We start from the raw sequence: 23,471 nt of genomic DNA, 5'->3' as shown, positions 1-23,471 counted from the left end.
TACTGGGGTGCTGCTTTCGGAAAGGTGCAAGAAAAAAACGTGAGCATTTATAATTCAGAGTTTTGTATCCTTATACTATACATGAAAGGGAAAATGCACAGGTGAGAAATGGAAACAAAAAATTAAATAATACTAACAGGGCTAGCATAATAGAATTGAATCGACTTAATACCAGATCGATTTTACTCACATTTTTACTGGAGCCAGAACTTGGGGTAGAACGAATTGTCTGCAACTTATAAATCAGCAAAATCAAGGAACATGGGCCCCTTTTATAAAATATTACGCAATTTCAAGCATGAAAATGCACCTACACCAAAAACAGGAAAATACCCACTCCGCTAAAAAAAAAAAAAAAAAAAATCAGATTTATAAAACCGATGGTTCATCACCAACATTAACACTGCTATTACAAATCCAATACCAAATAGCATATAACAGAGACATGTGCATTGCTTTTGTCATTCCAACAAATGGTGCATCACAAACACTTGTTGCAAGGCATTTTATTACAACAAATGCTTGTGATGTGCCATCTGTTGGAATGACAAATGCAACATATTTTATTACCATTACAAAATACACTCCAATAGATGGTTCAATGCAGACATTAATGCTGAGGTCTACATTGATCATTTAGATTTCAACCTGTTTTAGATGGGTAGCACAGCTAGTCTCATGATAATGTGACAGTTAAAGGCTTCCGGTATAAATAGAAAATGTAACAAACAAGTACATAGTATGCTCCGATATTATTTGTTGCTTTAACTTGCAATAAATATAAGCAAATTCAATTCAATTCAATGTAATTCAGTTTGTTTTTATATAGCTCTCTTCACCGAGTGCAGGTGCAAAATCCAGTGACATTGTCTCGAGTAACATTGGAGTGTAGATTTGACAAGGTACAATTACAAATTACTAAATGCAAAATTAGTACACATAAAAATAGATTTGTTAAAACACACAGAAAACAAAGTAGAAACTGATTAGCATAAATTGAAACCAGCAATATCTGTCCATTAATGAACTGCTGAGCTATGGCCAGTTGACAAAACTGGCAAATGGTTATTTAATTTTTTCATTTTTGTGCATGATTCCCTTTGTTAATAATGAGATCACTGCACACATACTGCATATTGAATTTGTCTTTCCAACAGATGGCACATCACAAACAATTGTAGCAAATGCAATTCATTGCATTGTCATTCCAACAGATGGCACATCACAAATAGTTATAGTAATAAAATACATTTCATTTGTCATTCCAATAGATGGTGCACCACAAACATTTGTAGTAATAAAATGTCTTGCATTTGTCATTCCAACAGATGGTACACCACAAACATTTGTAGTAATAAAATGCCTTGCATTTATCATTCCAACAGATGGCACACCACAAACATTTGTAGTAATAAAATGCCTTGCATTTGTCATTCCAACAGATGGTGCACCACAAATATTTGTAGTAATAAAATGCCTTGCATGTGCCATTCCCACAGATGGCGCACCACAAACACTTATAGTAATAAAATGACTTGCATTTGTCATTCCAACAGATGGTGCACCACAAACACATAGTAATAAAATGCCTTTCATTTGTCATTCCAACAGATGGTGCACCACAAACATTTGTAGTAATAAAATGCCTTGCATTTGTCATTCCAACAGATGGCACACCACAAACATTTGTAGTAATAAAATGCCTTGCATTTATCATTCCAACAGATGGTGCAACACAAACATTTGTAGTAATAAAATGCCTTCCATTTGCCATTTCCACAGATGGCTCACCACAAACATTTGTAGTAATAAAATGCCTTGCATTTGTCATTCCAACAGATGGCACACCACAAACATTTGTAGTAATAAAATGCCTTGCATTTGTTAATCCAACAGGTGGCTGTGATAAGAGAGGTTCACGGTGAAGTGCAATTTTAAATAAATAATCAGGAATCTCAGAGTGCACAGGACTCCATGCGGGTGCAGGTGCACGTGCCACTCCAAGGTTGATTGGGGTGTCTGGCTGATCACGCCTTCACAATTGGGGGTTAAAGGAAGATTGTAAGTGAAAGAAAAAGAAAGAGGCAGGATGTCGGAGGAGCCCATGTGAGCAGAATGATAGCAGGCGGTCAAGAAGACACCTCCAGTAGAAGTGCATGGCTGGCACTTGAGGTGCAGTTGTGGCTCCTGCTTAGCAACCTGGGAAGAGGGACGACTGAGCGCCCATCTTAAGGCCATGCTGTGGTGATGGACAGGAGACGGTGCAAGGCTTGGTGTGGTGCCCCACTGCACGCCGAGGGACTGGCAATGGGGATCTGAGTCGCGTTATGGTTGACTGGGCCTGCTGGTGGGCACTGGTGTCAGAGGAGATCAATTGTTAAAAAGGAGTCACTATGGCTCGGGATTGTTTTTAAAGGACCCTTTCAGCCTATGTAGCTGTGCATCTTGCGTCCATTGGGGGCTCTCAGCTTATCTTCAGTCCAGCTGGCTTTGCTACCACATGGCCTTTGAATGGAGGATTGAAACTGGGCAACATGGCTGCTGAGACAGAGTTGTCATCATAATGGTCTTCTCTCCATGGCCAAATGGTAAGGGTGAGAGAGAGAGAGAGAGAGACAGAGTGGTAAAGGCAAGGTGACCAAGTTTATGCCACTCTTACCACAAAACACAAACCAATGGGATGTTGTAGTACAGAATGGCCTCCAATTCAAAACCAACCATTAACAGGCATGCTTCAGACTGTAAGTGCCTGACAGAAAGGACGGGCATCCCAGCTGGAATGGAGGATGAATTCTTGCCCAGACCGTAGGCCATAGTGGAAGGAGAGTGGCAGTTGAGACTCGACCCAGCTGGCACGCCTTACACTCATCATCCCGGGACGGAGAGAGAAAAGTAAGAAGTGGACAGGGTGAATGTAAATGCAGGGAGCAGTTCATTCCCCCTGACAGGACCGGTGCTCCTCTAGGCTTAACCCACAGGATGGCATGGGACTTGGAGTACAGAAATAAAACCCTGTTGGGTTCTTTGGGTGCCACTGCCAAGGGAGGTCTACCCCCCGGGTTCCATCTGAACTGGAAGTGCTTCGGATGATCAAATCCTGGGGTACCAGAAGCAGTCCCGGGGTTCAATCTGAAAGAAGCCCACAGTCGGGAGGCAGCGGGCGACACTCAACTGGAGGCGGAAGGAGGAAGAGAATCCGTTAGTTTTCAGTATTCTGGTTGGCATTTAAATAGCAAGTGTTGGGTAATAATTGAGTGTGAGGTTTAGGATCTGTGGCGCCCTCTTGTGGCCATAAAACCAATTGAATTCATTTAGTTTCATTAAACAATGAAAGCGCTCAGGTCCAACTCATCCCCCTCAGCTCATCATGTTCAGTCAGTTTGTGGCCTTCCTGCAGGTGATGGCTTATAGACTCACATAAGCCCAGTAACCCTTGCCAAGCTGGTCTGATGCATAACCCCCCAATGTCACATCCTGAGTCAGTCGTAAAGGCCTTGGCTGGAAGGGCAAACAGCAAAGCACTGCTGTTCTCATCAACGAAGTAAAACAGGCCTCCTGAAACACCATCAGACATAACATTTGCTTTGTCTAGCTTACCAATAAAGACGTACAAAATATTTATCAACATATATGCTAGAATCCAGTCCACCACAACATCCATCAGGCATGAACACAACCTAAATGGTGAGCTTATTCAGAATCCTTATCCTGAAATCTGAAATTGCAAGAAAAAAGACGTCTAATTAAACAAGAAGTTCTACTTAACACACACATTAGTCTCCGGTTTTAAAGAGGAGCTGCCAGGTCCCACTGCCACTCCGAGTCCCAAGCTGAGTAGCCAGTCATTCATAAATGTATCTTTCCAGAAAAAAAAAAAACACTGAAATAACCTTAAAATCAATCAATCTTTATATTTTTAAAATATCTTTTGTGGTGATGAACATTACAGGACCTTTAACACAAAATCAGGTACTTTTAAATTCAGAACACTGGTAGATGAAGTGACCCTCTGGGGTCAAATAGTGACGCAGGCTAACATGTGGAGAACTCGGACTTAGCTGCTTAGCCACTTGGCTGTACAGCCTACCATCTACTGGAAAGTTTGTGAATCACAAGAGCTTCATAATTCCATTCATAGTAAATCGATTCCATATATTCATTACAATTTTTGGGAAAAAAAAAGGATGGAGTGATCACAATGATTAAAGATGGCTTCCAGGATGGGTTCATAGGCAGCAGACTTAAGAGATTCTGTTGGCCCCTCCTGCGGATGCCTGGAGGCGAAGAGCCGGAATTCGAATTGACACTTTGTTGGACGAGGAGAAGGCCACTTTCTTCTCATAATAGGCCGCTTCGTTGATGAAGAAAGGGTAGGTGGGTTGGCTCCCTGAGTAATTCACGGTTTTACCATCAAAGGTTTGGAACAAAGGGTCCCCAGGGTTCATGACTTGAAAGTCTTGGTCCTAAAAAAAAATGGTAGAAAACGGTCAGAACTGCGTTTCCCCCATTGATTTTTGTTCTTGCCCCCTTGCTACTGCCTTCATGTGGTGGGCCACCTTCATGACATGCAACTAACAGGTCCTTTCGAATCTCACTCGGGTGTTTGACTTGCTACAGCGCTTATAATTAAATGGCAGTATGAGAGAGGCTTTTGGCCCAGCATTTTTGGACATGTGTAGAGGAGAGATGCTTGGAATATTGGGAGAAGGGTACTAAGGATAGAGCTGCCAGGTAAGAGGAACAGAGGAAGGCCTAAGAGAAGGTTTATGGATGTGGGGAGAGAGGACATGCAGATGATGAGTGTAACAGAACAAGATGACGAGGACAGAAAGAGATGGAAGAAGATGATCTGCTGTGGCAACAATTAATGGGAGCAGCCAGAAGAAGAAGAAGATTTACAGAGCCCTCCATAATGTATGGGACAAAGACACATTTGTCCTTGATATCCCCCTCTGCTCCACAGTTTATAATTACAAATCAAACAATTCAGACATCGTGATTAAAGTGCACACTTCCAACTTTCATTGGAATGGATTTGCAGACATTTTGGTCACACACCACTTTTTCCATGTGGTCTGTCGTTTTGGGGCACCCTAATGTTTGGGACACAGCAATGGCAGGGCTATTAAAGCCGTTGTCATATTTAGTTCTTTGTCGCGTATCCCTCGCATGTAATGACCGCTTGACGTCTGTGATTCATTGACATCACCAGGTGCTGAGGATCTTCTCTGGTGATGAAGACTCTAATGCTGCCATCTTCAACTCCTGCTCGTTTCGGTGGGCTTGTCCCCTTAAATTTGCTCTTCAGCACGTGTTTCACCCGTACTTGATCCTGCTTTACTTACCAGCAACTACAGGGGATTTTAATTTTTTTTTTATTTGACTTCATTTACTTTATTAATCCCTGAGAGGAAACTGTGTTTTTGCATGTGCTCTGGTGTTCAGGGGACAGGATTAGCCATTGTACAGCTCCTCTGGAGCAATTTTCTGATTATAGACCTTCCTCAACGGCCCAATAGTAAGATCTCTTCTGGCAGTAACTTTCCAGTTACCAATGCTATATTTATATATATATATATATATATTTATATATATATATATACATATAAATATATATACATACATACGTTTGTGTGTCGTGGGGCTGAATCGTCCTTTTTGTGTGCGAACCGTTTCGTGTGCTATGTGTGCCTGCGTGTGACTCCTTTGTTTTTGGTGTTCTAGGGGCGCATGGCCTCATTTCTCATTTCAGTTACTGGAGGGGGGCTTTGGGTGTCGTGGGTCTCAATCCTCTTCTTTGTGTGTGTCCCGTTTCGTGTGCAATGGCTTCGTGCGTTTACGTTGCATTCCATCCAGCCGGTTTCCGTTGCTTGGGGGGGGGGGGGGGGGGGGGGGGGGGGTTTGTGGGGCGCCCTGCGCAGTACGTCTTTTGTGGCCACGGCCCATGGCCGGATGTCCCTGCGTCCATCCGGTTTAGCATTCTCAGTTAGTAATATGGATATATGGTTTTGGCAGCCAAGCGCTTTTTTTCCAACCTAGAAGACGTCTCTTGAGATCCGTTTAATCGCCTCGTTGATTGCATGTCTTCCAAGGTAGTTTCAATACCCATTTCCTGCACCGAGTCATCTCCCCTTTTATGAGTGACTGTGTTAGTGGCCGTACTTCGTACAGGTCTTTGAACGCACTTAATACTTGTAACTGGTGTCGCCCGTCGGCTACTTTCGACAGGGAATGGAAGCAATCGAGTAACAAAAATTATTTGTAAGTGATTTCGCATTGAAGAAATAGTAAAAACTTGATCACTTGGGTCAATACCTAAAGAAATACACACAGCAAATGCAATTGAGAATACACCAGAATCTGTATGATTTAATTGTTGCTACACGTCTTCATAATCTATGGGAGGTTTGTAAGGAAACAAAGCTTGAAGGAAACGAAGCTGCTCTTTGGTGAGGTTGAATTTTTTATCAGCGTAATAGACATGAATTACAGCACCATCATAATAGGTGCACACCAAGTGAGTCACTCGTTCAGTAGCTGCAGAAGGTAATATTTGAATATGTTTTGCATTTTGTGGAATGGGCATTATAGGTATGTCAGGAGTCCACATTAGCAAAACCTTTTGAGGTTGGAAAATTGTATGCACAGCTAAAATTTCGTTGAATTTGCTCATGTGATCTGTTGATAAATAATCATTATTTACCAACTCATTTATTGCAAAATCTGACAGTGGTAAGATCACTCCTTCCATAACACTAAACACAAACACTAAGTAGACACTAACACTAAAAAACGGCAACACCGCCGGGAAGAACACTAAATGAGATAAAGTAAAAGTCTACTAAACTTCTTTATTATAACTGCTTTATTATAGCAGGTGAGGGGATGCTGGCGCATGCTTGTTGTTGCCGCTCCTCCCTGTTAACAACATTTTTCGCAAAATTTGCCTTAATTCTGTACTTTCTTACGCTTGTTTTATTTCGTTTATTGTACGTATAGTTCGTGGATACAGCTGACTCGAATTGTATGGATTTGGCTTAATATTTACAGATTTTATGGACTCCACTTTACTGGGAACAGCTGAGTCTGTGGATCACGGGACGAGACCTACGAACATTTCTTTGTACCTGGCGATCTAGCACCTCGGGATGATCTGTCTCCGTGATTATATTCGCTATGCTGATCTGCTCCCGTTTCATCTTACAGTACTCTATGACCGGGAACTGATCTGATGTTCATACTAACCTGGGTTATGGTTTATGGCTCCGGAGAGATCACACCTGAAATTACCAAGCGTTACTGTTTATGGCTGTGTATTGGAACGTCTAAATCCTGCTTCCTCTTCCTGCTGTGCTTTCTGCTGCTTGCTATCGCCGCTCACCTACGCTACCACACCCGCCTGTCCTACCGGCTCTGTTGTGCTGTGCTGCTTCTACACTGCTATCAGCTCACTCACTATTTTAGCGCTTTGAGTACTGAGAAAAGCGCTATATAAATGTAATGAATTATTATTATTTATTATCAAACACTAAAGTACAAAAATGAAGTAGAAAGTAACACTAAACTGCAACACCGCCGGGAACACCGGCACACCGCGTCTACTAAACACTAAGAAACACTAAGTAGAAACACTAAAGGAAAAATACTATTCAGTAAGTACCGCGTCTACTAAACAGTAAATCAGTAAAGGAGAAAAGACTTTAAACACTAAGGGAAAAGAACGGCAAGACCGCGCCAGCTGCGGAGCTCAGCTCAGAGCGAAATGAAGTGAATGAAATGAGGTGAATGGGAGGGGAGATGATCACATGACTCCAACACCCACCTTAACTCTCCATCCCTCCACAAACACACAAACACAGTCTCTCGGATCCCAACTCTCCTTTATATATATATATATATATATATATATATATATATATATATATATATATATATATATATATATATATATTGTGATGGATGGCTGGCAGCTCACCGACACACCGACACATCCAGGACGCTAGATGGAGACTTCCCTGTAGCTTAGAGGTGCCCCGGATTCCCGCACAGCCCTGCTGGGTGCCATGGGTGCCACCGTGTGATGCTGCAGGGAGACGCAGGGATTTTTATTTCCCATATAGCCCAGAAGTACTCCCTAGTCACGGGAACAGAAGAACAGACGTACTTCCGGGCTGAAGAAAAATGTAACTCTCCATCTGACCTGCAAGTGCTAATGAATCACATGGAAAGGAATAAGCCTGCCAAATTTCAGCCTTCTACCTACACGGGAAGTTGGAGAATTAGTGATGAGTGAGTCAGTGAGGGCTTTGCCTTTTATTAGTATAGATATATATGTATATATGTGTGTGTGTGTGTATATATATATATGTGTGTATATGGAAAGGAGGACAGGAGCACTTCTGGGTCAAGAACTATATAAAGGACTATGGGAGACCCAGCAAGCGAGCCAGAATTGGGAGGGAGTGTGACAGAGCTGCTGGGAGGAGAGGAGGAATGTTACTGTATTATTGATTTGTTTATTGTGGTGGTGGAGGTGCTTGAAAAGCACATTATACCAAGAAGAAAAGAAATTAAAATATTCCTGGTGCTTTTACTTGGTGTCCTGGATGTTTGTCTGCGGCGTTTGAGGAGCGACAGCGCCCTCAAGTGTCACAATATAGATATATATATATATATATATATATATATATATATATATATATATATATATATATATATATATATATATATTATGCACGCACACACTTTTGGTTTAGTAAAAGCTGCAATCCCTAACAAACTTCATACTTAACTACAACATGACATTAAATGCTTTTACTCGGCCATCACTACCCATACAGAAATGCTCATTTTTGGGTGGAATATTCCTTAATAATCTTATTTCATCTCATCCTGGAGCCCACCTAATCCAGTGCAGGGTTCTGGGGAACTAGAGCCATCTTGGAGGCAATGGAAGCAAGGCAGGACACATCGCACAGGACGCCAGTTCATTACACCGACATATGAATAATAAACAGATGAACATTTTAAATCGCTCCCGCTTAACACCTTTCCCTCTAATGTCTCTCTTACACTCGTATTATGTAATATCGTCATCCCACCTTTGCCTCCTAATAGACACCCACACCCTTTTCAAATGGTGATGCAGGAGTTATTCGCCTCACCTTTGACTCTTTTTAATTATTCTGTATCTTGAGAATATTGCACATATAAAAGCTGTAAATGTTTGGCCTACTTGACTTATTCTTCTAACCCTCTCTTTAGAAGCACCGTCAACCTTCTCATATGCCAAGGTCCGGTTTTTAGACTACAGGACTTGGCAAGGATGACAGAACTGGGGCCATGTGAGAACCTGTACTTTTGGAATTGAAATGACTCCTACTTTAGTTACATTAGTCTGTTAACTTTGAATAATGCAAAATCAAGTGAAGAAGCCTTCCCCATATTTTGAGAATATTTACAAATACGACATTAGCATAACAGCTGCCAATATGGAGCTGTCAGGGGACTATACGGGAAAAATGAAACAAACATTTTTTGAAAACTCTTTTCTTTTTTACTGAGGAATATAAATTATTGTACATAATTATACATAAGTGTGATGATCAGAAAAGCATAACACAATGCACAACACGTCGAACCTTGAGGTAGATGGGCTACCACAGCAGAAGACCACATAGGCTTCCACGGTGCACATTTCCGTGTCATTCTGACAACTCATCCATCTTTCTCCGATAAAAACTTAACAATTTGTCTCTGCAGTGGACTTCACTCAGGGTCATGCTACCCTCTGAACTGCTCATTTTCCTTGACACCGCAGCAGCGGAACATGAACATGAGGCCTTGGGATGGTGGAGTACCCCACTCAGTAAGTTTTACGATTTGTCTACACAGAAGAGTTCACTCAGGGTGTTGCTGCCCCCTCAACTGCCCATCCACCTCGAAAAAGCAGCAGCAGATCACAAACTTATGGCCTTGGGTTTGTGCGTTGAAACCCAAGCAAGTGTAGCTAACGGAGAACTTCTTTTTGGGTACAGTAGCTAACTGGGGGCTTCTAACAGTGAGGGTGCCTGTTATGACACAGCAGGCGCTCTCCCTGCCTTTGTCCAACCCTCACTATACTCACCTCTCCCCTAAGCCAATATGAGTCCTGGCGCCCAAATGGATCTCTGCTGAGGAGTTTGCTCAGGGCATCATCTCCTCAATCGGCTGCTCGTCCTCAGCCTTCAGTAGTGGGATTTTTAACTTTGGGCCTTTTGGTTCAGAAAGCACCAAGTTACCCAGCTAAGCTGAAGAGAGCGTCACCACATTCAAGTAAACCAGAGGACTTTGGCAACTCTAAGGGTACCATAAGACGTGGCTGTCTCGCTCTCTCCTTTCAGCATCACTCCTGCTCTCCTTACCGATCCTGCTCAAGCCGTGAGGTGTCACTGCTGAAGTGTTTCCTACTGTTGACCAACGTGTCTCCTCTCAATTAAGGTGCTGAATTTTAACAGTCAGTGCCATTACCGAAGCAGAGCGTTGCTGGACATGTTAGGAGATTGGTGTTGCGAGACTTGAAACGCACGTCTTGTAACATAAGTTTAATATGTCACTGTCCTCTGTACAAAAATATTTTATAAATCTGCTTTTCTTTCTACTCACATGCACAGTGGACATCTCATCATTTAGAACTTCTAGGAAAAGCATAAGACAAGACAGATAAAGACAGCTGGGGAAACGTGCAGTCAGACTGACAACAGCTGTATACTATGTCTGTGTGTCAAAGTCAGCATGAAATTGTATTCTCTTTGCCTTGTTTGGAATGGCATGGTTCACCGAAGTGAGGGCCTGCACATGAAGAAAGAGTATAAAGCCTTGGAACATTGCCCAGCACACCTTTGAAGCCGACGGACGGATGGAAGATAACATCATCCGATCCTGAAAATCCTTGAAATTCAGCGACGAAAATGGCAGACACTACACATCGGGCCCCCATTCCCGAACCGGGTTCTTGTCATGGCTTCCTTTGTCTCTTATGACACGTAAACCGACATTAAAGAAAGCTAAGTTATTACTCCTATGTGATTTCTTACCGCCATATCACTAACGGAAGGGTATCGCCTTTTAATATCATATCTATATAGATCTGGGTTATGTAACACGCCGCAATTACAAAAGAACTCATTCCAACAAGGGAGCTAGCGCCCCCTGCTGTACACACGTCTCAATTGTTTTTATTACGGACATTGGAAGTGCCAATGATACTCCAGGGATGACAACTTGGACTCTACAAGTTGGACGCCAGTCATGCCTCCTTGAAGGGGAAACTACAGAAAGTTGTCCTGCTGTTTTATTGAATCAGCAGGAGAAGACAATTCTGGGCCTACGTGGCTTTGGGGTCTCTTCACATACTCTCCTATTTAACAGTTATTCTTCACGCTTATTCAAAGGGGATTGAACCCAGAGCTGAATGAAGCATTTCCTACTGTTGACCAACGTGTCTCCTCTTGATGAAGTACTGAATTTTAACAGTCAACGTCATTACCGAAGCATGTTTAGAGATTGGTGCTGCAAGACATGAAACTTGTGTCTCAATTGTTTTTATTAAGGATATTGGTGACAGATTGCTCAGAGGTCTGTCCCTCTGCATTTCATGTCCTCACACCACAAACTTGGGGCTCGGACTTCCTTTCAGCCTTGCCAAGCTCAACCCTTCTATTATACCATTCAATGAAAATCAAAGTGTATAAGCTTATTAGACTTCAAAAATGTGCACTTTAATAAAACAAAAGGATAAAAACATTGTCAAGTGATGCACTTGTTGGTGGTCCTTGTATCTTTTTACTGTGTGAGGGATGGTTGGCGTCCTTACCCAACTGGAATGCCCTCAGGATGGAAGGACAGGGGGAAATAGCTTGTACCGGGCTTTGTCTCCCCCAGGACGCTAGATGGCAGCATGCCCGGGCTCAGATCCCCACATGGGTGCCCACAAGGCATGCTGGATATTGTAGTCCTGGGGGACAGCATTGCTGGGTCCACCGGGAGCCACCAGGGGGAGCTGCAGGATTTGGGAGTCTCTATTTTGTAGGGCTCCAACCTCACCCGGCAGTACTTCAGAGCTGCAGCGTCATGTCACAGGAAGCATTAGAACAAAAGAGACATCAAGGAGCCAGAGTCAGGAGGAAGGTGGACAATGCGGAGTGGAGGAGGCAGTGGAAGAGGGACAGAGAGAAAGAGAGAAGGGAGAAAGGAGTTATTGTGTGCTGCTGTGCTTATTGTCCTTGTGGCTGTGGTGGGAAACACTTCATTCAAAGAGTTTCCCACAATAAAAGACTCTTATTGCCTTTTAACTTGTGTCCGTGCCTGTTTGTGTTGGGTGTTTGGGGAGCTGGAGCGCCCCCTAGTGTCCACAACTGAGATTCAATAATGCAGATATCCAATAAACAGTATACTGCAGAAAAGTTTGAATATACAATACTTAAGTGTTATTGTGCCAAACAGACAAGTAACCATCATCTATTATAATGAGCAATACCATTTATTTTCTGTATTTAAAAAAAAAAAGTCATTTTTATGGGTTTCAGATGGGGATCGTATTGCTTGTGACCTACCACTTTCTACACCCACATTCTCACAAGGTCATGGAGCGCCAGAGTGGGTGCAAGTCAGGGAAATAATCATTTATAGGAAACCGGACTATCAAAATAAACAGCAGTCATCCAGTCATACCCGGCCAATTCATAGTTAAAAAATAACTTAAAGTACAAAAGTTTGAAATGTACTGGAAATCAGAGTGCAAAGAAAAAAAAAAACACAAGGTAAGATGTCAATTCCACAACGGAGGGCTCAAGAGCCTTATATAGTGAGGATGCAATGCCAACCATTGTGCCATCTTGCTCTCTGCATGCCTACATGACATTCTTAGTAGGTTTTGCGTTTTTAAAAAGGGTATCACTCTCACCTGTCTTTCGGGGTGAATGGTAGCTGTGAGTTCTCCTGTAACTGGGTCCCTCGGGAAATCGAAATCCTTATCCTTTACATAAGCCTCAACCTCGCATGAAGGGAACTCCGTACCTGCCAAGAGTAAGACAGCTTGAGTAGAGTCAAACTTACAGTGCCCTCCATAATGCTGGGACAAAGACCCACTTTTCCTTAATTTCCCCCTCTTCTCCACAGTTTAAAATTACAAATCAAACAATTCAGACATTGTGATTAAAGTGCTCATTGCAGACTTAGATTTAAGGGGATTTCCATACATTTCGGTCACACAACATTTTAGGCCACCATAATGTTCAGGCCAACTGTTGTCACATATGTTTATGATTCCTAAGGTGGGTTTCATGGCTTCATAAGATACCTCAGCTTGCTTCTACCCTTTGGGGTCTGTAGTTTCCATTATGAGGCAGAATAACAAGAATTAAACCATTAGAGACATCGCTAAAACCTTAGGATGACCAATTCAACTGTCTGGAATATCATGAAGAAGAAGGAACACACTGTTGGGCTCAGTAATCACAAAGGGACTGGTAGACCAAGGAAGACCTCCACTGCTGAGGACAGAAGAATCCTCACTGTGGTAAAGAAAAAGCCCCCAATGCCTGTCCGACAGATCAGAAACAGTCTTCAGGGGGCTGATGTGTGTGTCAGAGACGACTATCAGCAGAAGACTCTATGAATAGAAACACAGAGGACACACTGCATGATGAACACCACAAAAATAGGATGGCCAGATTACAGTTTGTGAAAAAGGACTTCAAAGTGCCTGCAGAATTCTGGGTAAAAGTCTTGTGGACAGACGAGACAAAGATGAACCTCATCAGAGTGATGATGAGAGCAAAGTGTGGAGATGACAAGGAACTGCCCGAGATCCAAAGCAGACCACCTCATCTGTTAAACATAGCGGTGCTGGGGGTGTTATGACTTGGGCATTTATGGCTGCCACAGGTCCTGGCACACTTCTCTTCATTGATGACAGAATTGCTGACGGCACAATGAATTCTGAGGTGTATAGAAACATTTGATCTGCTCAAGTTCCAGTAAAGACCTCCAAACTCACAGAACAGCATTTCCTCCTATGACAAGATGATGAGCCAAACACACTACTGAGGCCATACAGGAGTTTACGAAAGCTAAAAAATGGAAAATTCTGGAATGGGCAAGCCAGTCACCTGCTTTCAGTTCAATTGATCAGGCCTTCCATATGCTGAAGAGAAAACGTAAGGGGAGAAGCCCCCCGAAACAAGCAGTAACTGAAGATGGCTGTATTAGAAACTTCACCACCAGAGGAGACCCTCAGCACCTGGCGATATCTGTGAATGGCATACTTCAAGCAGTCATTGCATGTAAAGGATACAAGACAAAGTCCTAAATATGACAACAGCTTTAATAGACCCGCCATTGCTGTGTCACAAACATTATAGTGCCCTGAAATCGGGGGGACGTGTATAAAAAGTGTTGTGTCACTAAAATGTCAGCAGATCTCCTTAAATGAAAGCCTGCAATGCACACTTTAATCACAATGTCTGAATGGCTTGATTTGTAATTTTAAACTGTGGAGCAGAGGGGTTAATAAAGGAAAAAAGGTGTCTTTGTCCCAAACACAATGGAGGGCTCTGTACTTGAGCAGAGACCGCTATACTGATAGTACCCTTAGAGGTATGAATCAATTTACTGAGGTTCCATATAATTGTGTTCATGCTGTGACACAATCATGAGAAGTCAGTGCTGACCAATACCCAAATCAGAGACAATGAAGAAAGAAGTTCGAGAGGAGCTGGTGACCAGTGTAAGAGACGGCTGGGAGCCCCCTGATTGCAGCGGTGTCCTGGATTCCCACAGGGATCTGAAAGGCACGATCGATCAATCGATCTATCGATCGATAGATAGATAGATAGATAGATAGATAGATAGATAGATAGATAGATAGAGATACTTTATTAATCCCCAAGGGGATATACACATACTCCAGCAGCAGCATACTGATAAAAAACAATATTAAATTAAAGAGTGATAACAATGCAGGTATAAAAGACAGTAACTTTGTATAATCCATCCATCCATCCATTTTCCAACCCGCTGAATCCGAACACAGGGTCACGGGGGTCTGCTGGAGCCAATCCCAGCCAACACAGGGCACAAGGCAGGAACCAGGACACACCAACCCACCGCAGGACACACACAAACACACCCACACACCAAGCACACACTAGGGCCAATTTAGAATCGCCAATCCACTTAACCTGCACGTCTTTGGACTGTGGGAGGAAACCGGAGCGCCCGGAGGAAACTCACGCAGACACGGGGAGAACATGCAAACTCCACGCAGGGAGGACCCGGGAAGCGAACCCGGGTCTCCTAACTGCGAGGCAGCAGCGCTACCACTGCACCACCCCAACTTTGTATAATGTTGAACGTTATCTCAGTCCTGTTGGGTACTGTGGGTGCCGCCAGGGGCTACTGTAAAAATGGAGGAGCCATGTGGTATGGGGTTTCTGCCCAACCCAGAAGTGCTTCTGTTCCAGGTTAGGCAGAAACCCCATACCACATGGCTCCTCCATATTTACAGTACCCTCTGGTGGAACCCACAGTACCCAACAGGGCTAAGATAAAGAACTCCAAGTCCCACGGTGGGGGACCGCTGTAATCCAGGGGAGTTCTGGGGGTAGCAGTGCACTAAAGAGGCTGCCTTCCTCCATTCCTTCCACTACTTGGGCATCCCAGCCGAGCTGGGCTGCCGGCTGTCTCTTACACCAGGAAGAACTTGTTGAGATTATTATTAGTGATATTCCACAGAAAAGAGAGGAACGGAATGTGTAGCTTAAGTTTAAATCAGCATATAGAAGGAATAACATTAAGGAAGCAGTGGAGAGAAGTTCCTCGCAAGTTCCAGTGAGGAGAAAGTGCCAGAAGCTGTGCTCGGCGAACTACATCATACGTACGAGAGTTCCTCACCTTGGTTATAGAGATCAATGAAGTCCAATACCAATTTAAGTGCTTCTGCCATATGAGACAGAATGTCAGCTCGAAGCACACCTTGGGGCTGCGGTCCAACCTCTAGCGCTGTTGAGCAGGCAGACTCATTTTGTTAAGGAAAACTTGCATAAAGACACAATGATTATATTAGGGAAAGTAATGGTTCAGGTGTAGGGAGACAAATTTGGAAAAGATGACCGGTGCATCTTTGTATAACATGGCAATGCCAATCAGCCAGTATCATTAAACAATAATCATCATTATACAACAACAAGTCTAAAATAAAACAAGATGGTACTGACCGATTCCATACTTTGCGACAGCATCTAGTGAGTACGCTCGATCCTTTGGCGTGTTGAATATCGCACAATACACAGGAGCACTTTTCACGTGGCTCTAAAGACAAAAAAATACAAAGAGAATGCCTGATCCTTCAACGTCCTGACTTTAGACTGACAAGAGCAGCATTTATTTATTTATTTTTTACCTGGATGTATTTAAACATGTGAAGACTGAAGCAATGGCAGTCTTGGTAGACAAGGATGCTGACACCCATATTGGACGTCGTGTTGTGAAGGTCGCAGATGAAGTCTACAGCTTGTTCACTGCCTTTCGGCCCCAACAAAACATTGAGCTCTTTGGCTCGGTGGATCTCGTATGGCATATCATCTGCATCGGGGGAGCTAAGTGTTAAAAACAGAAAGAGATAGTGGCACTTAGGTTCGATCAAAGCTTGAATAGGTTTGCTACTTTCAACCGGCCATAACAAACACACAGACAGGCAGAGGTCAGAGATTATGATAAAGATGCTTGTGTTGTGTGTGTTGAAAACACGCAGCACCATTTCATTTAAATCACAGGTGGAAGATGAAGACGACAGAAGACACAATCTCAATGGAGTTTGCTTTCTGTTAAGGTGATGTCCTGGTTTTCAACTGCAGATGGTTTACATTATAAATTACAGTGGCGTGCAAAAGTATTCAATCCCCTTGAAAGTCATCGTCATTTTCTGCATGACAAAAGATTTGCCCACATCTTTCTCCATTGAGTATTTTGAATGTGAACTCTTATGCTGTAACGATACATTTCACAGTCCAAATAAACCATTTTCTGTAGATATTTAGAAGAAGAAGAAGAAGAAGAAGAAAAACCCCAAAGTGAGCGTTTGCACAAGTATTTAAACTTCTGTGGTTTGGAAGCTGCAGGTTTACATAAATGAACCACAAATGACACAGAGGTGACGGTCTTAATTAAACATAACGAGGTCCTACTTGCGAGTCCTTTATATCTCTCTGGATATTAAAAGCAACCTTTGGAAGGGCCATCGTCTTTGTTGGAGAATCGCTGCAAAAATGAAGACGAAGACGCATTCTGCTGAAGAAGTAAAAGCTCCAAAGTTTGTGTTTTCCCCTACACATGAATACTTTGTCAAGAACCATTCTGCTGCAATAACATCCTTCATTCTTTTGGGTATGCAGGAATGTCCCAGTTTCACACATCGTTCATGAGTGATTCATCCCCATTCTTTATAGAAACCCTCTCGGTTGGTGGGCTTGCACATCTGGACAGCAGTTTACAAATTGTGCCACAGGTTCTCAGTAGGGTTAAGATCAGGGCTTTGACTCAGCCATTCTAAGACATTCACCTTTCTGTTTTGAGGCGTTCCAGTGTCACTTGGGGGTCCTTGTCATGTTAAAAGATGAATCTTCTCCCGAGCCGTAGGTTCTGAGCAAGACTGGAACAAGTTCTCCTGCAATACTTTGTGGTATTTGTGTCCATCCATTGTCCCTTCAGCTCTGGCCAGATTCCCAGTCCTGGCACATGAACAGCATCCCCATAGCCTGATGCTGCCACCACCATATTTCTCTGTAGATTTGGTGTTTCTTGATATATGGGCAGTGTTAGTTTTATGCTGCACACCTCTTGGAAGTCTGGCCTCATCTCTTTTGGTCTCATCTGACTATAAAACCTTCTCCCACATCTTAACTGGGTTTTTTCTCATGCTTTGTAGCAAATGCCATACATGCTTTTAAGGAATGGCTTCTTCCTTGCTGCCCACCCGTTACAGGACTGGTTTATGGAGAGCTCTTGAAATTGTGGGCCCCTGCACCTTCACTCCAGTTTCACCCTAAGAGCATGGCAGATTTCTCAATGGGACAGTTGGATTTTTAGTCACCTCCCTCACCAGTTGATGTCTCGCTGTGATGTTTAGTTTGGTGGGATGGCCTGTTCTAGTAAGAAAGAGTTGGGGTGCTGTGATGAACCTTCCACTTTCTGATGATAGATCCAGCATTGCTTAATGGGTCATTCAACCTCTTTGATATTTGTGTGTAGCCTTTTCCTGCCTTGTACATTTCAATGACTTTGTTTCTCATGTCAGCAGAATGTGTCTTCATCTTCATTTTTGCAGCGATTGTCCAACAAAGACTATGGCCCTTACAAAGTGGGATTTTTATAACCAGAGAGATATAAAAGACTCACAAGTAGAACCTCATTATGTTTAATTATGACCATCACCTTTGTGTCATTTGGGATTCATTTGTCATTTGTGTAAACCTGCACCTTCCAAAGAACAGAGGTTTAAATTAGCAGCAGCGAGCACATCACACCCATCCTGCTCCGTCTTCACTGGCTCCCTGTGTCTTACAGAATCAAATATAAAATCCTACTAACAACCTACAAAGCCTTAAATAACCTCGCGCCAAACTACATCAGTGACCTCCTCCATCACTATGTGCCTGTCCGCCCACTAAGGTCCTCTGATTCTGGAAATCTTGTTGTGCCCCACACTAATCTACACTCCATGGGTGACAGCAGGGCCTTCAGCTGTATAGACTCTGGAATGATCTACCGAAATTAATCAGGTCAGCTGACTCCATGAATTCTTTTAAAAAACAACTCAACACTCATCTGTTCACGAAGGCTTTTAGCTCTACTTGACTTTATTACCCCTCTGTGTCAAGATGCTCATGTAACCTGTGTGTGTGTGCGAGACCATCAATTATGTTGTCTGTTAGGCTTTTTGCTCCGAATTTACTGTCGTAATCTTTATTTATTTATCTGGTTTGTACAGTGCTATATACTGTATACCGTTCCGTTCTTTCTTAAACTCTGTGAAGTACCTTGAGCATGGGAAAGGCGCTATATAAATAAAATGTATTATTATTAAATACTTGTGCAAGCACGCACTTTGGAGTTGTTGTTCTCCAGTTAAACTAGGGGGCTTTGCCCCCTGCTCGCTTTGCTCAACAACCCCCCCGGTCACGTCTCTGCCGCTCACGTATTTGGAATTCACTTTCACCAAATAACAAATCTTTTAATTCTTCCGGATACACCTCTTCATTGGGAAGAAACATTTCTTTTCCCTGATGGCAACACGACTTAGACGATCTACAAGTCGCAGACTTAAAAGTTTAAAGCCGAACAATATCTATATAATTCTGACATATCACCTGTGTCCATATAATCAATCGAAAAAGAAAAAACAAAAGCAAATTCCAGAAATTTTTCAACTACACAAACTTACTTTAGACATTCTGTTGTGAAGCACCGGTTGAGGTCGACGTCCACATACCGCCGGCACACTTCGGAGGCTCGCGGGTTTGAAAGCACAGCCTTGGCACTGAAGGTTTGTCTTTCCAGTCCTCTAGCTTTACCCTGGAGCCACTGCTTTGCCAGGTAGAGCCCTGCCAGCTCATTGCCATGAGTGCCTCCGCTAACTATGACTCTGGAAAATGGTGGCAAGGACTGATGTGGAGGATTAAAAGCATTGCCTTCTTGGTTCATCTCGTACCTTTTTCCAGTGCTTTTTTCTGAAAATTAAAAAAAATAAAACGAAAGCAAGACGTAAAATAAGCATACTTTATGGTTCCACCCAGAACAGCATTGTTACGAATTGGTTCCTATTGTCGTTTTATTTGTGTTTGTAGGAATCTGTTAGTGAAGAAAAACTCACTGATCTTGACTTTGCTGACGATGCTGTGATCTTCGCGGAGTCAATGGAGGCTCTGATCGGGGCGCTCGAGAGACTGAGTGAGGAGTCTCAGTGTCTGGGCTGGCGAGTGTCCCGATAGAAACCAAAGAGCCAGGCCTTTAATGACCTCTTGGGCACGGCCATCAGCAGTGTGTCTGTCTGTGGAGAGAGTGTCGACCTCATCGAGAGGTTTACTTACCTCGGCAGCGACATTCATGTCTCTGGTGACTCTTCCTATGAAGTCAGTAAATGGATTGGGAGACATTGGGGGTCATGAGGTCACTGGAAAGGGGTGTGTGGTGCTCCCGATATCTATGCAAAAGAACGAAGGTCTAAGTCTTTAGAGTCCTGGTGCTTCCTGTCTTGCTATATAGTTGCGAGACATGGACGCTATCCAGTGACCTGAGATGAAGACTGGACTCCTTCAGTACTGGGTCTCTTCAGAAAATCCTTGGGTACCGTTGGTTTGACTTTGTGTTGCTCATGGAGTCCCGAATGAGGCACATGACCTGCATTGTGAGGGAGCGTCAGTTACAGCACTACAGCCATGTGGCCACGTTTCCCAGAGGGTGATCCAGCTCCTAAGATCCTCATTGTTGGGGACCTGAGTGGCTGGACCAGGCCAAGGGGTCACCCACGTAACACCTGGCTGCGGCAGATAGACGGTCATTTCCAGAGAGTGACACTGGACCGCGTCTCTGCCATCCGGGATCCCGAGTTGTTTCGTTGTGTGGTGGGTGCGGTAACGTGCTGTACCAGTGCATGCTCCCCAACTTGACTTGACTTGTAAGAATTACTTCTGAATGCTTTGAAATCACTTCTGTTTTTTTGTGTATGTTTAGAATTTCAAATAAAGTTTTTTTTGTGTCCGGTGACTAATGATTCACTGATAGTTCAACTCGTCTTCATGTCAAGTTATGCAAGATGCAGTGCAAACACTACAATTCCCAGAATGCACCTTGACGACAGAACTTATATAAACGTAGTGGAGGGTGGTGCACATTCAGATGGGGTGATGTTTTTACAGTGGGTTCCAATAACTCAGTGACACGATGTTTGGAAAAGAGTAACTCTTTAGTTGAACAGTTGTAGACATGTAGAACAACTTCTGCAAAACACAAATCCTATTCCCACTTCCTGTATGTACAGTAAATTAAGACATTACTATTAGCTGTCGAGTTCCCAGATCAACATCAACTGTCATTACATCTTTCTTTCTTTATAAACTGAAAAGACTGTCATTTCTTAAAACATGGTATCAAGATATTTTCAGTATTTTAAATTTCACTATTTCAAACTATGTACAATAGCCGACACCCAAGAATTTTCATATTTTTTCCAAATTTAACATGACTTAATCAGTCTTTCAGGACATTTCTTTTAGGTATACAGTATGCCTCAAACTTGTCCATAATTGGTTTCAGTTTGGTGGCATGGTGGTGCAGTGGGTAGCACTGCTGTCTCACAGTAAGGAGACCAGGGTTCGCTTCCCGGGTCCTCCCTACGTGGAGTCTGCATGTTCTCCCCGTGCCTGCGTGAGTTTCCTCCCACAGTCCAAAGACATGCAGGTTAGGTGCATTGGAGATCCTAGTGTGTGCTTGGTGTGTGTGTGTGTCCTGCGGTGGGCTTTTGGTTCCTGCCTTGCACCCTGTGTTGGCTAGGATTGGCTCCAGCTGACCCCCGTGACCCTGTGTTAGGATATAGCAGGTTGGAAAATGGATGGATGGTTTCAGTTTTAATTCGTCCCCATCTTCAAAGACAAAATTATTATAAATTTCAAGTGCTTCATCCCCGAAAACATGTAAACATAACGATGCTTTCATTTTTTCCGCTTTACGATCTGTGTCAATTGCAGATAAGTAGAGTTCAAAGCACTGTTTGAGTCTCCTCCAGTTTTCAGCTACATTACCGGACAACTGAAGCTTTGGAGGTGGCTGCAGACCTTCCATTTCTTCTTTATTTTATTTGTTCTTTTTTAAGGGCCTTTGTTTTCAATTCCTGGACTCAAACTGTCTTTTCCAAACCCACACTCCTGACACCATGTATTGTTTTTATTGCAGGTGCCAATAACTCAGCGACACGTTGTTTGGAAAAGAGTAACTCTTTAATTGAAGAGTCATAGACATGTACAACAACTTCTGCAAAACACCAAATCCTATTACCACTTCTTGTACGTAAATTAAGACATTACTATTAGCTGTCGAGTTCACAGATCAACATCAACTAGCATTACAGATGGGGTGTTGAATTTCTGTGCATAAAGATTTAGCAGTGAGAGTCACCTTACTTTTCATATCATTTGAATGTTTGTGTAGTTTTAACATATGGTTGATTTACAATTTAAGTTAGCTTGGCGGATGGTTTCACCTGCAGAATTTCAAATAGACTTTTTTTTTCTTTCTATCAGTGAGTCATTAGGCTCCAGACACAAAAAACTTTAAGTATGATATACGGTTCGACTCGTCTTGATGTCAAATTATGTAAGATGCAGGGCTGACACCACCATAATGTGAATTAGTCAGTCACTTAGGGAGTGTCCCAGCCGTACGCGTTAGCTACCAAACAGTCACTTGGCGCACTAATAAGCTTGGCCTAGGGTGCAAAATAACCTACCACTGACACAGGCAAGATGTTAAGCTTTATGGGGTTCCCCTCTGTCTTTGACCCTTTAGACCAGAAAAGCCCTCATTTTTAGACCATATGTTGTACAGGAAATGATATAATATAGGCATGTGGAAGTTTGTTTTATGCCATTTCAAAGCTTCTGATCATGAATACATTATTTTTTAAATTTCATTTTTTTATCGGTGGTCCTAGGCCTCTAAGAGGTCAATGATTATGAATATGATTTTAAATTTGATTTTTTGATCTACAACCTCTCTATCACAGGGTGAAAAATTACAAATTTCTAATACAATCAAAACTATTTAGGCTTTGCAAATTTAAACTGAAGCATGCATTTTACTTTTTCAAATATCTGGTGCAACTATTCTTGTTAATTATGTGCGTCTACCCCATGAAGTAAATCGCTACACTTCTTACGAACACCCTTAAGTCAAGACTTGTCTCACTACTCCAATAAGCTTTTTGGTTTATTGCAAAACTTAAGCGGATATAAGCAGCTGCAATAACAAAGAAGACATTTGTAGCTATTGGAGGCTGACCCAAGCCGCACTGGAAACAAAACCAAGAAACTATGCGGTTGATTTAAATAAAGGCTCACTGGCAGAACCAGAATTCTGGAACTGCCCGAATTTGGCACTCTTTACCTGCAAGTAAACAGTTAAACGACATTTTTTTTTTACCATGTTTGAAAAAGTTTTACTAAACACTTCACCAAGACTGTCCGCTTTATATGATGACTCACCTGCACGACCAAAGTGATGGATTGAAGCCTGCGAACCGTGAAAGCACTTTATCGCCTCAGTAACAACACAAAGTCCGGGTGTAAAGTTTTATCTGGGCGTGTCGCGCTACGAAGCCTCTCCCTCGGACTGAGCCACAGCCCCCCCCCCCAATCCCCCCCAACCAGGTAATACTTTAA

At 42.8% G+C, this 23,471-nt stretch overlaps 1 protein-coding gene across 1 annotated transcript; it reads right to left on the bottom strand.

Moving 5' to 3' along the window:
- Nucleotides 1–3,891: 3,891 nt before the first annotated feature.
- Nucleotides 3,892–23,440, bottom strand: LOC114659637 (N-acyl-aromatic-L-amino acid amidohydrolase (carboxylate-forming) B-like). Its single transcript, XM_028812222.2, has 7 exons — nt 23,295–23,440; nt 19,481–19,766; nt 16,442–16,637; nt 16,257–16,350; nt 15,934–16,041; nt 12,944–13,056; nt 3,892–4,463 (listed from the first exon to the last, which is right to left on the bottom strand). The coding sequence occupies exons 2-7, from the start codon at nt 19,738–19,740 to the stop codon at nt 4,242–4,244; spliced, it is 993 nt and encodes a 330-aa protein (XP_028668055.1). The 5' UTR covers nt 19,741–19,766; nt 23,295–23,440; the 3' UTR covers nt 3,892–4,241.
- Nucleotides 23,441–23,471: the final 31 nt, after the last annotated feature.

The sequence above is a fragment of the Erpetoichthys calabaricus genome, chromosome 10, assembly GCF_900747795.2.
Source record: "Erpetoichthys calabaricus chromosome 10, fErpCal1.3, whole genome shotgun sequence".
Lineage (NCBI taxonomy): Eukaryota > Metazoa > Chordata > Cladistia > Polypteriformes > Polypteridae > Erpetoichthys > Erpetoichthys calabaricus.
This window is presented reverse-complemented; position numbering and strand designations above follow the sequence as displayed.